At 60.3% G+C, this 12,061-nt stretch overlaps 2 protein-coding genes across 2 annotated transcripts in view; both read left to right on the plus strand.

The window, feature by feature from the left end:
- LOC123031086 (neuroblastoma suppressor of tumorigenicity 1-like) overlaps positions 1–3,441 on the plus strand; it is a 15,328-nt gene extending 11,887 nt beyond the window's left edge. The window contains exon 4 of the mRNA XM_044445549.1: positions 638–3,441. Within this exon, the coding sequence (XP_044301484.1) occupies positions 638–889 (252 nt within the window). The 3' untranslated portion in view covers positions 890–3,441. The remainder of the gene's footprint in view (positions 1–637) is intronic.
- Positions 3,442–7,399: 3,958 nt separating this feature from the next.
- Positions 7,400–11,765, plus strand: HTR6 (5-hydroxytryptamine receptor 6). The gene is made up of 3 exons (XM_044445297.1): positions 7,400–8,125; positions 10,868–11,026; positions 11,379–11,765. The coding sequence occupies exons 1-3, from the start codon at positions 7,400–7,402 to the stop codon at positions 11,763–11,765; spliced, it is 1,272 nt and encodes a 423-aa protein (XP_044301232.1).
- Positions 11,766–12,061: the final 296 nt, after the last annotated feature.

Consider the following 12,061-nt stretch of genomic DNA (forward strand, 5'->3'; position numbering starts at 1 on the left):
TTTTCAATGGGACTTGACCCCTGTTTTAGGGTTAGGGATGTGCCCCAGGGTAGGGTTAGGGTTAGAGAAACGAGGCCTCCTGGCATGGTTTTGATGGTTGGAACGTTTTTCGAAGGGGCAGAATTGATGAGCTTTTCTGAAAAAGCCACTCCCTGAGCCGAGTCTCTGGATATTTTTCAAAACGAACAACATCAATTCAACGAACAGCACTCTGCCCTTGACCATTAATGTTAAATACACATATACAAACTTAATTGGTTGTATTAAATTTTATTTTCTCATCGTGTTAGAAATTCCCTTCTCCGGGTGGCTGCCCTCCTATCTTCGTTGGAATATGGCTCCCTCAGAATATGGCTCCCTCAGAACTGCCCGCGCCTCAGATTTTCCACTGTTTAGTACATAAAACAGGAATTTTTAAAGGTGTTTTCATTAGAAGAACCCAAGGGGGTTGTGGGGCTGAGGTCTGAGCAAGGGGCATCATCCATGCCGCCCAGCTGGTGCGCAGGGGAACGGCCGTGTTGGCCGGGAAGGGGCACGGCCTCCCAGGTGGGCCAGTCCTGGTGTTCCCGCTGGCCGGCGGGGCCGAGGGCCGCCCCGTCCGGCTTCACAGGGCCTGTGCCCCCTCGGTGTCGCCCAGGTGACGCTCGACTGCCCCAGCAACGAGGAGATCCCCCGTGTGGACAAGCTGGTGGAGAAGATCCTGCACTGCAGCTGCCAGGCCTGCGGGAAGGAGCCGAGCCAGGAGGGGGCGCTCTTCAACGTCTACCTGAATGCCGACGAGAACCTGCCAGCCGAGGGGCCCAATCCACACCCCTACGGCCACCGCCAAGCCGAGGACCTCGCCAGCCACCACCACCACCGCCAGCACGAAGAGGAGCCCGCGGACTGACCTCCACCCTCCCGGAGCTGCAGAGGACGCCCGGCCGTTCCTCCCTCGCCTCTCTCTCCCCCTCTCTTTCTCTCTCTCACTGAAATTCCCACCCTGCTTTGCTCTTATCCGCATTTTGGCCGAGGGCCCAGGCCGAAGCTGGACCCCAGTCGAGGAAGCCGGGAGCCCAGGATGCCAGTGGAGAGGACCGGGGGCTGGGAGCAGCCCCCCTATTCCCGGAACCGCACCTTGAGCCCACCTGTCCGGGGAGGGCTTTGAGGACCTGGCTCCCTGACGGAGGGTCTTCTGGGGGACTCTCTTCCAGAGGTCAAATTCAAAACATTTTGGCAAACCATGGAGAGAAGGTGGGCGTTCCTTTGCCACCTCGTCTTCGTCACACTTTTCTGGATTGGGACCCCACCGAGCTGGATCCTGACTGTGGGAATTTGATCCAAGAGGAACCCGTGGAGAGGCGAAGCAACCCATGTTTGGGGACATGGCTGGGGGGAAAGAAGCTGGATCCTCCGGGGCAGGCTGGCCGCCTCCTTCAGAGTCCCGAAGGGGAACCCATCCAGCCCCTGAGAAATCCCATTCAGCACTTGGGGCGAGAGCAGCCGTGTCCTGCAGATTCCCACGGTGTTCACTCCCACCATGGCAGTTCTGTGAGCAGGGCCAGGGGCACCTCTCTGATCGAACATCCCCCAGGGAGCAGAGAATGCCTCTGCGGCCTGTAGCGCCGGTTTGGAGCCCCTTTTCCGTTCCCACTCCGCTAACATAGAGATGAGAAGCAAACCCAACCACTCTGGGCTGGGGAAGGCGCTGCGACCGTCGCCGTGGCCCCGTCAGCCTTTCGGCGCCACATTGCCCGGGACGCAGATCGAAGGGGGTCTTTTAGGGGCAGGGGAGGACACCCTCACCCTGCGTCTTCCTGGCTCACTTCGAAGAGGGCTGCCCGGGCACCAGCCCTCAGCAGCAGCGGCTCCCACCGGGGCCTCATCCCGCCTCCAACTCAGCCTGGGCCACTGGGCAGCCTTTAAAGGCGCTGTCCGTGGTGCTGAGCCCAACCCTGACGGGGCTCAGCACCGTGATAGCTGCTCAGAGCTCAGACCGCAGCCTGGCGAGCCACTGGTGCCCCCACAGCTCCCTCGTGTAAGCTGGATGCGCAACCGGGGAGCGCAGCGCCCATCCTGGCTGAGGATGATGGAATCAGCAGCCTGGCTCATCTGGACGGCTCTGGGTCGAACAAGGCCTTGCAATGGGGAGTCCCATTTAACTCCGCCACCAAGCGGGAGAAAACCATCCACCTCCTGTTGGGCCCGGACCAAAGGCCTCTTTACACTGGGATCCGGCTCTTCCCAGCTGCTGCTCGGGGGGGGGGGTGTTGGGTTGGCCAGCTGCGTGTGGCACCATGCCTTCCCCAAACAAGGGCAGATGCACTCAGAAATCCGAACATCCCAAAGGGCCGGAAAACTCCTAGCAGCTGCATCACTGGCCCTGCTGCGCGGATGCAAAAGATTTCACGTCTATGCCAGAAGGCAAGGATAATCTGTATTTCCCATGAGGTCAAAACCCACCATGCTCAGTTGTACCTGATGCAGGTCTGGCGGAATGGGATTCTCAGATTCCCGGGAGCGGGACCTGAACTCGGTGCCTCCTGTTCCAACAACTGCAGTGCCATTTAGCTTCCTGGGTGCCTGGGTTTGCTTGGCCCAATCCAAGTATTGGTGCCTTGGATCCTTCAGGAGGTGGATGTGAATTCAGGGGCTCTTGTTCCAGTATTCTATTGTGCAATATAATTGGGGGATCTTATGGGGGGCGGGGAACAAACCCAATTAACTTCCAGACCCTGTAGGTCTGAGTCCCAGGTGAGAGTCACGTGATTATACTTTGCAGTTACCTGTAGGTTTTTCCACACCATTAGAGGGCAGTCGCCGATCAGTCGCACGGCCCACTCCGAGTCGCAGGCGGAGGGAGGGAGCCTTGGCCCACGCGATCCTTGCCAACCCGTCCCGGGTTCAAAAGCAGAGTGGCCTGGATGACTCCCACAGAGTGATTTCAGTTGGAAAGGGGTGCTTGTCCTCCTTCCAGGCATGTGAGGGATTGTTTGCAGCTCTCAGCAGCACTTTAATGAATGGAAACAGGGAGCTCAGCGGCGAGACTTGGTGGGGGGGGGGGGTCCCAGTGAGCGCCATTCAACTCAACGGCAAGCCGGGGCAAATCAAGGCAGGTCCCTCTTGCAGGTAACCCAACGCGGCCCAACCCAGACTGTGACCCTTCCGTGGTGCTTACTCCCGAGTAAGCAGGCCTAGGGTTGCGCTGCAAGGCTGGAGAACGTCTGTGATGGGCTTGTCCCTTTCGGTTTTTCCTTTCCGAAGTCTTGATCACTGATCCTCACCGCGGGGCTTGGTCTCGCTTGTCTAAGCCTCTCTCCATGTTCCGCTCGGGCTGGAAGCTTCTGGGACTTGGAAGACATGTGCATACGCTCCCTCACACTCACGGATCTGTATGTGTATTGTTGTCTTTGTAGTGTTCTGGTTCCCCACCCCCTAAATAAAATAATGTTCACCTCTCCATCTTTCCTCATGCACCGGGCCATGGGCGGGTGTGTCTTTTTTATTTTTTTAAAAGCAGGAAGGTTTTAAAAGAAGAGGGAGAGAAAAAATAAGGATACAATTCAAAGTTACTTTGGAAATGGGGCTGTAGCCAGTGCAAGAAAAAGCAGCAGGCTGTGGGTCCCAAGGCCCCCCCCCCCATGCTTCCCAGCTCCCTCCAAAGTTCCCTTCCCCTGCCACTCCTTTTTTAAATCCGTTCTTTCCCTGGAAGCGCTGTGGGAAGGGGCTCTGGGGTGCCGGAAACAGACTGGGAACGTTGGGACTCGGAGCCTCTTTCCGCAGCGTCCTGCAGCTTGTCGGGCATCTTTTGCTCGCGGGCGCGGGCGCACACGATACACATATCTGCGCTGGGCCCAAGTGTGCAAGTCCTGCCCCGGAAGTGAAGAACAGGTGTGCAAGTCGGAATAATCCACGCGACTCAACTGCTCCTAGAAATTCGAACTCGTTTGGAGCTGAGAAAGTTCGTGGGACCTGCTCCAGCATCGATTGCTGGGCAGAGGAGGATTGGCGAATGCAGTACCCAAAGAGCATTTCTGCCATTCTTTGCTCCGATCTTGGTTGCTGATGGGGGACAGGGTCCGAGTTTGGGAGGGGAAAATTACCAACACTTTAAATAAACTTTCTAACAGGCCCTTTTGGGAAGCCCCGTGGGCCTGTCTCCTAATCCTCGCACCGGGACACTGCGTTCTTTTCGCCCCCCCGCCAATCCATTTCCTGGATGTTGACCAGCATGTAATGGAGTCAGAGGAGAAGGGCCTTTTCGGTGACTGGCAGGCTTGTAGCAAAAGTGGACAGAAGGACTATCCACCAATTTTGCTCTGACCTTCGCTTTTTACAAACCAGTAATTTTTAAGAAGCGTTGTCTTTGAAAGGCTGCCGTCTGCCCCTTCTTTTGGGTGCCCTCCCCGCATTTCTGGCCGAGGACAAGCCTCGGGGTGGTGCAGGGGAGAAATTCTCCTGTTTTCCTCTTGTATGTCGCCACCAGGTGGCACCTTGGATTCAGCAAAGCCTGGAGGGGAACGGGGGGGGGGGGAGGCATTCCTGAGACATGGAAGTCAACGGAAAGGGCCTCCTTGGGAGTAGATGCTGGATAGACATCCTCATGCTTCTGCTTCAGGTTCCTGGACTTTGAGATAATGCAGGTTAAAAGAGGTTCTGGTGCCAGAGTCCAGGATAGTGGGGCACTTGCCAGGGCTCTGCTTCAGCAATGGGGGAACCCTGCCAACCCACTGAGCTTCCAAAGGCGGCTAAGAAGCTGGCTGTTCTCCAAAGGAATGAACAGCAAGAGGACAAAGTGGTACGGCCCCTGTTTCACATGGTATAGCCCCAACTTCAGTCCCTGAGCACCTCCAGGGACCAAGGGTCTCCTTGCTTGAAAAAATCTTGAAGGGACGTCTGCCCATCCGAGCGTTATTGTTATTACGTGACTTTTATACCCCAATTTTATCGTCATCTTGCGAAGAGCTCAAGGAGGCATACTAAGCGCTCTTCCTCTCCATTTTATCCTCACAGCAACAGCCCTGTGAGGTAGGCACGGCTGAGGGTAGGCAGCTGGGCCAGAGTCACCCAGGAGCTGCACTGCTGAGTGAAGACGAGAACCTGGGCCTCCTGATCTCCAGGCCCACCCTCTACCCACTGGGCCACACTGCTCGAGGGAGCTAAGGGAGAAGGCTTCTTGCTTCTCTTGCTTCCTGGTACTGGCAGGTGAAAAGAAATTATTATTATTATTATTATTATTATTATTATTATTATTATTATAACATTTCTATGCCGCCCCTTGCCGAAACCTCGGGGCGGCTTACAACATGATAAAATACATTGAAATACAATAGTACATAATAAATTACCATTAAATATAACAATACAAAAAATACATTGATTTACAAATACAAAATTAAAATTAAAATTCCACGTAAGCAGCAGAGCAGGGAAAGGCCCACATCTCTAGAGCAGAGCAGAGCTGTTGGAAGGGGCCGTGAAGGCCATCCGGTCCACCCCCTGCTGGTGCAGGACACCAAGTCGCACCACCCCACTCAGAGGGCCGCCCAGTTTCTCCTTGAATGCCTCCAGTGTGGGGGAGCCCCCCACCCCTCCAGGCAGCCGGGCCCACTGTCGCATTGCTCTGGCAGTGAGGAAGCTCTTCCTGATGCCCGGCCTGAACCTGGGCTGTCGCAACTGGACTCGATCATTCCGTGTCCGGCACTCTGGCATCAGCAAGAAGAGATCCTGACCTTCCTCCCTGTGGCAGCCTTTGAGGGACTCATACGGGGATCTCATGTCCCCCCTCAGCCTTCTCTTCTCAAGGCTAAACATGCCCAGTTCTCTCAGCCTCTCCTCAGTGTTTCCAAGCCCTGGGTCGTTTCGGTTGCCCCCTCTGGCCCCTCTCTCGCCTTTCTGCCTCTTCCCGAAACCGTGGCGCCCAGAGCCGGCGCGGGCTTCCGGGGCAGCGCTCTACCGCCCCCTGCCGGCCCGCGGGAAGACTTCCCCTCCCCAGCTCTCCCGCCGCCGGCTCTTCTCCCGCAAATGTTTTCGGGTCTTGGCTCCACAGCCGAAGAGGAGAAACCGGAGGGCTGTCGCGGGCAGCATCACCGCCACCATCATCATCATCGCCGCCGTCATTGAAGCCTCTCCCGCCGCCCCTTCTCTTCCAGCCGCATCTGCCCCGGGCACGTGGGTGCCCCGAGCGCCCGAGCGGGGCGAGACTCCCGCCCTCCTCCCGCAGCCCTGGGCGTGGGGTCCCCTCGCCGGCCTGGGGCGCCTCCACCCCACGCCCCCCGCCTCCAGCCCCCTCCGCGGAGGGGGGGTCCAGTCCCTTCCTCTCGACGGGCAGCGCGACGCGTCTCCCTCGGCGAGAGGAGCCGGAGCCGGGGACCCGCCCCCCGGCGAGAGAGCGCCGCCCGCGCCGCCCCAGGGAGGCAGAAATCCCACAGGTACGGAGCCGGGGGGGGGGCGGGGGGCTGCGTTCCCTTCGGGGTCCGAGCCGGGGCGAGGGGGGGGGCTGCGCGCGGGCTTCCGGGGGCGCTGCGCAGCCCAAGCCCGGGCTGCCCTCCTGGCCGGGGGCGGGCGGGGGGAGGAAAGGAGAGAGGAAGGCGAGGGGGGGACCAAGCAAGGCCAGGCGCCCCCGGAGGAAGGGCCCGCTCCATCTCGCCCCCTGCCCAGGGCGCGCCGCCCTCGCCTGTCTGGATCGCCTTGTGGCGACCGCCCAGCTCCGCGCTCGGGTCTCCCGGCCACGACCGGCTCTGGAAACTGGCCGGCCTCGCTCGGCACCCCCCCCCGCCCGCCTGCAACCTGTTTCTCGACTGGGGGCACCAGCAGCAGCCGCCGCCTGGGCGGGGGGGAGATCTGCCCGCCAGCCGCAGCGGGACCCCCACTCCTCCGCTCTGCTTCCAGCTGCAGAATCTGAATCGCCAGACTGCCCTTCCCGAAGTGGAGGAGTTCCTGCGCCGCCGGTTCCCCCCTCGCCTCGCCGTGGCCCCTCGCCTCTGCACCGGCACCCACTGCATGGGGGGTGGGGAGCCGCTCTCGCCCACTCGTGACTTCGGAAATGGGACCTCCCACAACGCCGATCCGGCCCCATCGAGGGTCCGAGGCAGGCCAGTGAGTGGCGCCCCACCTCCGGCTGGGTCTCCGTCGTCGCACCGGCGGCCCGGGACGGCTGCTGCCGCGCTTTGCTCCGACCTCGCAGTCCGGCGCGTCCACCACACGCTCTGCCTCAGGTCAGCAGGCCTCGCCCGATGACTCCCCTCCCGGCCCGCCAGCCCCCGATGGGAGAAGAGCTGGGGCGCACCGGCCGGATCCCGGAGTCGCCTGGGCTCGGCAGCGGCGCGTGGGCAGCGTCCCGGCCCAGAGCTGGGCCCCCGGGAGGCGGACCGGCCTCCCCCGACCCCGCGCCCCGCCGCTCCCCAGCCCTCTGCCCCCGATGGAGGGCGGGCCCGGGGGCGCCAACACCAGCCGGGCGGGGGAGGGCCCCCTCCGCAGCGGCAGCCCCTGGACCGCGGCCCCGCTGGGCGGCATCGCCCTCCTGACCGTGGGGGGCAACCTGGCCCTCATCCTGCTGATCCTCAGCCGGCGGGCGCTGCGCAACACCTCCAACTACTTCCTGGTCTCGCTCTTCCTGTCCGACCTGATGGTGGGCTCCGTGGTGATGCCGCCGGCCGTGCTGAACCACCTGTACGGCCGCTGGGTGCTGGAGCGCGCCTTCTGCTCCGTCTGGTTCGCCTTCGACGTCATGTGCACCAGCGCCTCCATCCTGAACCTGTGCGTCATCAGCCTGGACCGCTACCTCCTCATCATCTCGCCGCTCACGTACAAGCTGCGGATGACGCCCGGCCGGGCCCTGCTGCTCATCCTGGCCACCTGGACGCTGGCGGCCCTGGTGTCCTTCCTGCCCATCGAGATGGGCTGGCACGAGGCGCAGCGCCACCTGCGGCCGCCCAACGCCACCCTCCGGGCCCAGGAGGACCAGTGCCGGCTGCTGGTCAGCCTGCCCTACGCCCTCGTCGCCTCCGGCCTGACCTTCTTCCTGCCCTCGGTGGCCATCCTGTTCACCTACTGCCGCATCCTCCTGGCGGCCCGGAAGCAGGCGGTCCAGGTGGCCTCCCTCACCAACAACGTCGTCGCGGCGGCCGGCGGCCTGGCCCAGCAGGTGAGAGGGCCGTGGCCGCCCCCGAGGGGCTCGGCCTAGGCCAGGTGTGGGACCCCCCCGAGCGTCGGGGGCCCTGCCAGAGGAGCGCTGCAGGGGGAGCCCCCTGGGGATGGGGCCAGGGGCCAAGGGGCAGGCCCAGATGCCAGGCATTGCTGCTTAAAGCGCTCCTGGCCACGGCCTGTGCCTTTGTAGGGCCGTGTCCGTTTGGACGCCATATGGCAGGGATTCTCCGTCGCTGTGTCACCGCGACCTAACAGTTTGCAGGCAACCGTTTTCAGCTGCTTTGAAATGCTTTTCTGCCATTGCTGCTGTTGTCGTTTCAGTGCTTTGGGTTGTAATTCTGGGGAATCGCCCTGAGAGTTTTGATTCTGGGGCAGTACAGAGATAAAATGACGCAAAGAGCGGCAGGTGCTTGGCCCCATTGCTGAGGCTTGCTGAGCTCATGCCCACGGCTTTTCTTATGGGTGAGCTTTCCTTAAGGGAGGGAGTTAAAGAGACAAGGAGAAACAGCTAGGATTTCGGCACAGGTGCTACACAGAACATTCCTTAATGCACATGGAAAGCAACAGCTTTCTGGAACCCGACAAGGCAATGACATTTCTCAAAAGGAGCAGGCCTTATCCAAGGGGATACGCACAGAAATGGCACTGAGGACGGTGGACCTGCCTGTGAATTAATTACACTGTGAAGATGAGAACTGCAGTTCTGCATGGTAAAATTCCAGGTGGAAATGAGAAACCTGGCAGAAGTTAATTGGCAAGGATTCCTCTTCCCAGTTATTTGATGTGTAGATCAGTTGAACGTTTCTCTTCTTGCTTTAACTTGCACTGGTGAAAGGAAGAAAATTTGCAGAGTGGACTGTTGTGTGAGCTCGATGCCGCTTTGCTACACATATTGAATTCCCGGGCTCAGAAATCTTTAATTCTAGGTGACTTTTGCTGGCTCTGGTTGGTGGATTTCTGGAGTTATAGTTCTTAAAAAAATCAAAGCAGACTTGGTGAATCTGGAATGTCCCACCGTAGCTGGCATAGCCCTTAACAGATTTAGTTAAGAGGCAGGAGAGCAATCCTAGAAGGAAAGAAATGTGGGGGGGGGGGGGATTGGAAAAGTGGCTTCCAGCTCAGTGTGGGAACTGCCTTGCCCCAAAAGAAGAACATGTGATGCAGGGTGTGAAGCAGCAGCTCTCTGAGAGTGCTTTAGCATTAGTTGGGCAACCCCGAAGTGCATTGAAGTGCATCATGCAGCCACGGATGCTCGCGACCTTGCAGCACTGGGCGGAAAGGTGGGGTGCAGTGCAATCTGGCCGTTCGATGAAGCGTTGCATGATAGAGTTAGCAAGCAAAGGCCCTTCTGGGGTGAGGTGGGGGGACCCCTGCAGATATGGAGACGTGCGCCTCACTGCCAACACAGAAAGCCGGGCTGGGGGCAGCGGCTGGCGTGGTTGATCTTGCATCTTGTGGGGGGGTTGGTCTTTGTAAGAAGAACGATAGAAAGGCAGTCACAAACTCCCCAGCTCCCCCTCCACCCATCGGAGGGACCTCATTGCCGAGCTCCATCAGGCCTTGAGCTTGCAGGAACCTGCACAACTTGGCCGGATTCCTGGGTGTGCGGGAGATCGGCAGGCGTCAAGATGAAGCGGGGCAGAGACTGGAGGCCTCCGTCCCCAGGGCCGCCCTCGGACAAGTGACTAACGTTCCCGACAAGTGGAATTTTGTTTGCCAAGATCACTGAGTCACTGCCTAAAGGGAAATGGCGCTCGCCTCGGGTCTGTGCTTGCACGCTGGTGCTCCATCCTGCAGGAGCGGAGAATAAAGGCAGACGAAGAGCAGGATCCAGCCTCTGAAACATCTCAGCCCGGAATAATAAAAGAAAAAATAAGCCCCTAGTCCTCATGACTGCGGAACCGAGCTTCTTCAGCATCTCAGATCTTGTGTTTTATTATTTCAGGTTGTTGTGTTCAAGAGGCTGGCTGCTTCTTTTTGTGTCGTATTCTTCCAAACGCCTCGTTCTCTTGGCTGCAAAATCTAGATTCTGGGGCATCTCAGCCTGGAACAGTAAAATGTGAAACAGATTCTCTGCTCCTCAGGGCTGTAAAATCTAAGTGCTTGAGAATCTGATGTTTCTCCAGTCTTAACTTGCTCTGCGTGTGCCATTGGTCTGCCTTTCACACTTTTTAAAGAGGAAGTAACTCACCAACCCCTGCGAAACTCCTTATGCTGCAGGAGAGAAAGAGGGAACCCCCCCCCCAAGCTTAATTGCATTTAAATGCTTTGGTATTGCTTTCCCCCCTTTTTCCTTTGCTTCACATCGGGAAACTACAACCCAGCCAGCCATCAAATGCCCAATTGCAGATTCTTGGCTTGAGAAATGCTTTTAAAAGGAGGACTCAAAGCAAGGCTGAAGAAAGCGCCCGATTTATCAGTAGGATACCACTGAGTCTGGCTTGGAACTGCGGCCTTTGAGAAGGGGGGCAATCGTCCTTCCCGTGAGCCCCTTTTGAAGCCCCGCTCGTTTCCCACGTCTCTGGAGGCTCACCCACCCGGGTGCGGCCTCTGCCCTCAGCGCCGAGCGAGCGAGCGAGCCTTCGAAGCCGCCCAGGAATACCGGTCATAAAATAGATGCATGTTCCGGCAACGCACGTGGCCTGAATTAAAAATAGGCACGGAATTTCAGGGAAGCCCTGGCGCTGGGGATGATGGGTGTCGCAGTGCTCCCGTCTGAGTCTTCCGCTGCCTTCTCCAGGTCCAGCGAGCTCGCAGCCAGCCAACGGGCCCGGGCGACGCACGGAAGCTCTCCAGCAAGCACAGCAAGCGGGCGCTGAAGGCCAGCCTGACCCTGGGGGTGCTGCTGGGCATGTTCCTGGTGGCCTGGCTGCCCTTCTTCGTGTGCAACATGGCGCAGGTGAGCCCGGCGGGGGGGGGGGCGGCTCTCACCTCCGAGGGGGAGGCACTGGGAAGCCCCCCGAAGTCCAATGCCCCCTGCCCTTTCCAGGCACCCCTTTTTACAACGGGGTGGGGGGGGCCTTAGGACGCAGGGCGCTTTAAAAAGACGCACGGGGGGGCTTTGGCCCCCGCGTCCATCAGCAGCGCACAGGTGTGCTGCCGGCCGTGCCCCTGAGCAGTTTGGCTCCTGGCTCCGAGCTGCCTTCCTGCTGCCTGGGGCGCGTGTCCCTCCGTGTGCTTGCGTGGGCCAAACCAGGCGCGGGGGCAGCACCGAGACACGGTCCTCTCCCCGCTCTCCCCCCCCCCCACAGGCCGTGTGCAACTGCATCTCCGAAGGCCTCTTCGACCTGCTCACCTGGCTGGGCTACTGCAACAGCACCATGAACCCCATCATCTACCCGCTCTTCATGCGGGACTTCAAGAGGGCCATGGCCAGGTACCTGCCGTGCTGCCGCCGGGCCTGGGAGCGCCGGCCCAGCCCGCTCTCGCTCTCCGTGCGCAACTCCAACAGCGGCCCCCGCCCGGGGGCCTCCCTCAGGAGCGGCCCGGCACCGCCGGGGGACGCCGACTCGGCCGCCTCCGCCACCCAGGCCCACGGGCTCGGCGGCCAGCGGGCGGGCCCCCTCCCGGACCTTCCCGACCCGGGCCACGCGGACCCCGAGCTCCACATCCACCCGCCGAACACCCCCGTGGCTTGAGCAGGCCGCCCCCCACGGCCGAGCCGAGGAGCCTGGCCCCGACGGGGCCCCTCCTGCTGGCCCTGGACGCCAGCCTGGCCCGGAGACCCCGCTGCGTGCCGGCACCGGGAAGACCGTCGCGTCCACAGCGAAGCGACCTGGAAGCTGCACTTCTGGTTCTCGGCACGCGGCTCGGCCCCTCTGTAGTGGGGGGCCGTCACGACGCCTCGCCCCACTTTCGGCCACCCTGCCTTCTGAGCGGGCCCGTCTCCTGCGTGTGCCGGGCAGGGCAAAGCATCCACTGGATGCCCACACCT

Source organism: Varanus komodoensis, unplaced genomic scaffold (genome assembly GCF_004798865.1).
Source record: "Varanus komodoensis strain SLA01 unplaced genomic scaffold, ASM479886v1 scaffold48, whole genome shotgun sequence".
Taxonomy (NCBI): Eukaryota; Metazoa; Chordata; class Lepidosauria; order Squamata; family Varanidae; genus Varanus; species Varanus komodoensis.

Bases quoted from the DNA above. Each gene is read 5' to 3' on its own strand.
- HTR6 (XM_044445297.1), top strand. From the start codon at position 7,400: ATGGAGGGCGGGCCCGGGGGCGCCAACACCAGCCGGGCGGGGGAGGGC. The intron at 8,126-10,867 runs GTGAGAGGGCCG...TGCCTTCTCCAG, and splicing joins CCGGCGGCCTGGCCCAGCAG to GTCCAGCGAGCTCGCAGCCA. The intron at 11,027-11,378 runs GTGAGCCCGGCG...CCCCCCCCACAG, and splicing joins TCGTGTGCAACATGGCGCAG to GCCGTGTGCAACTGCATCTC.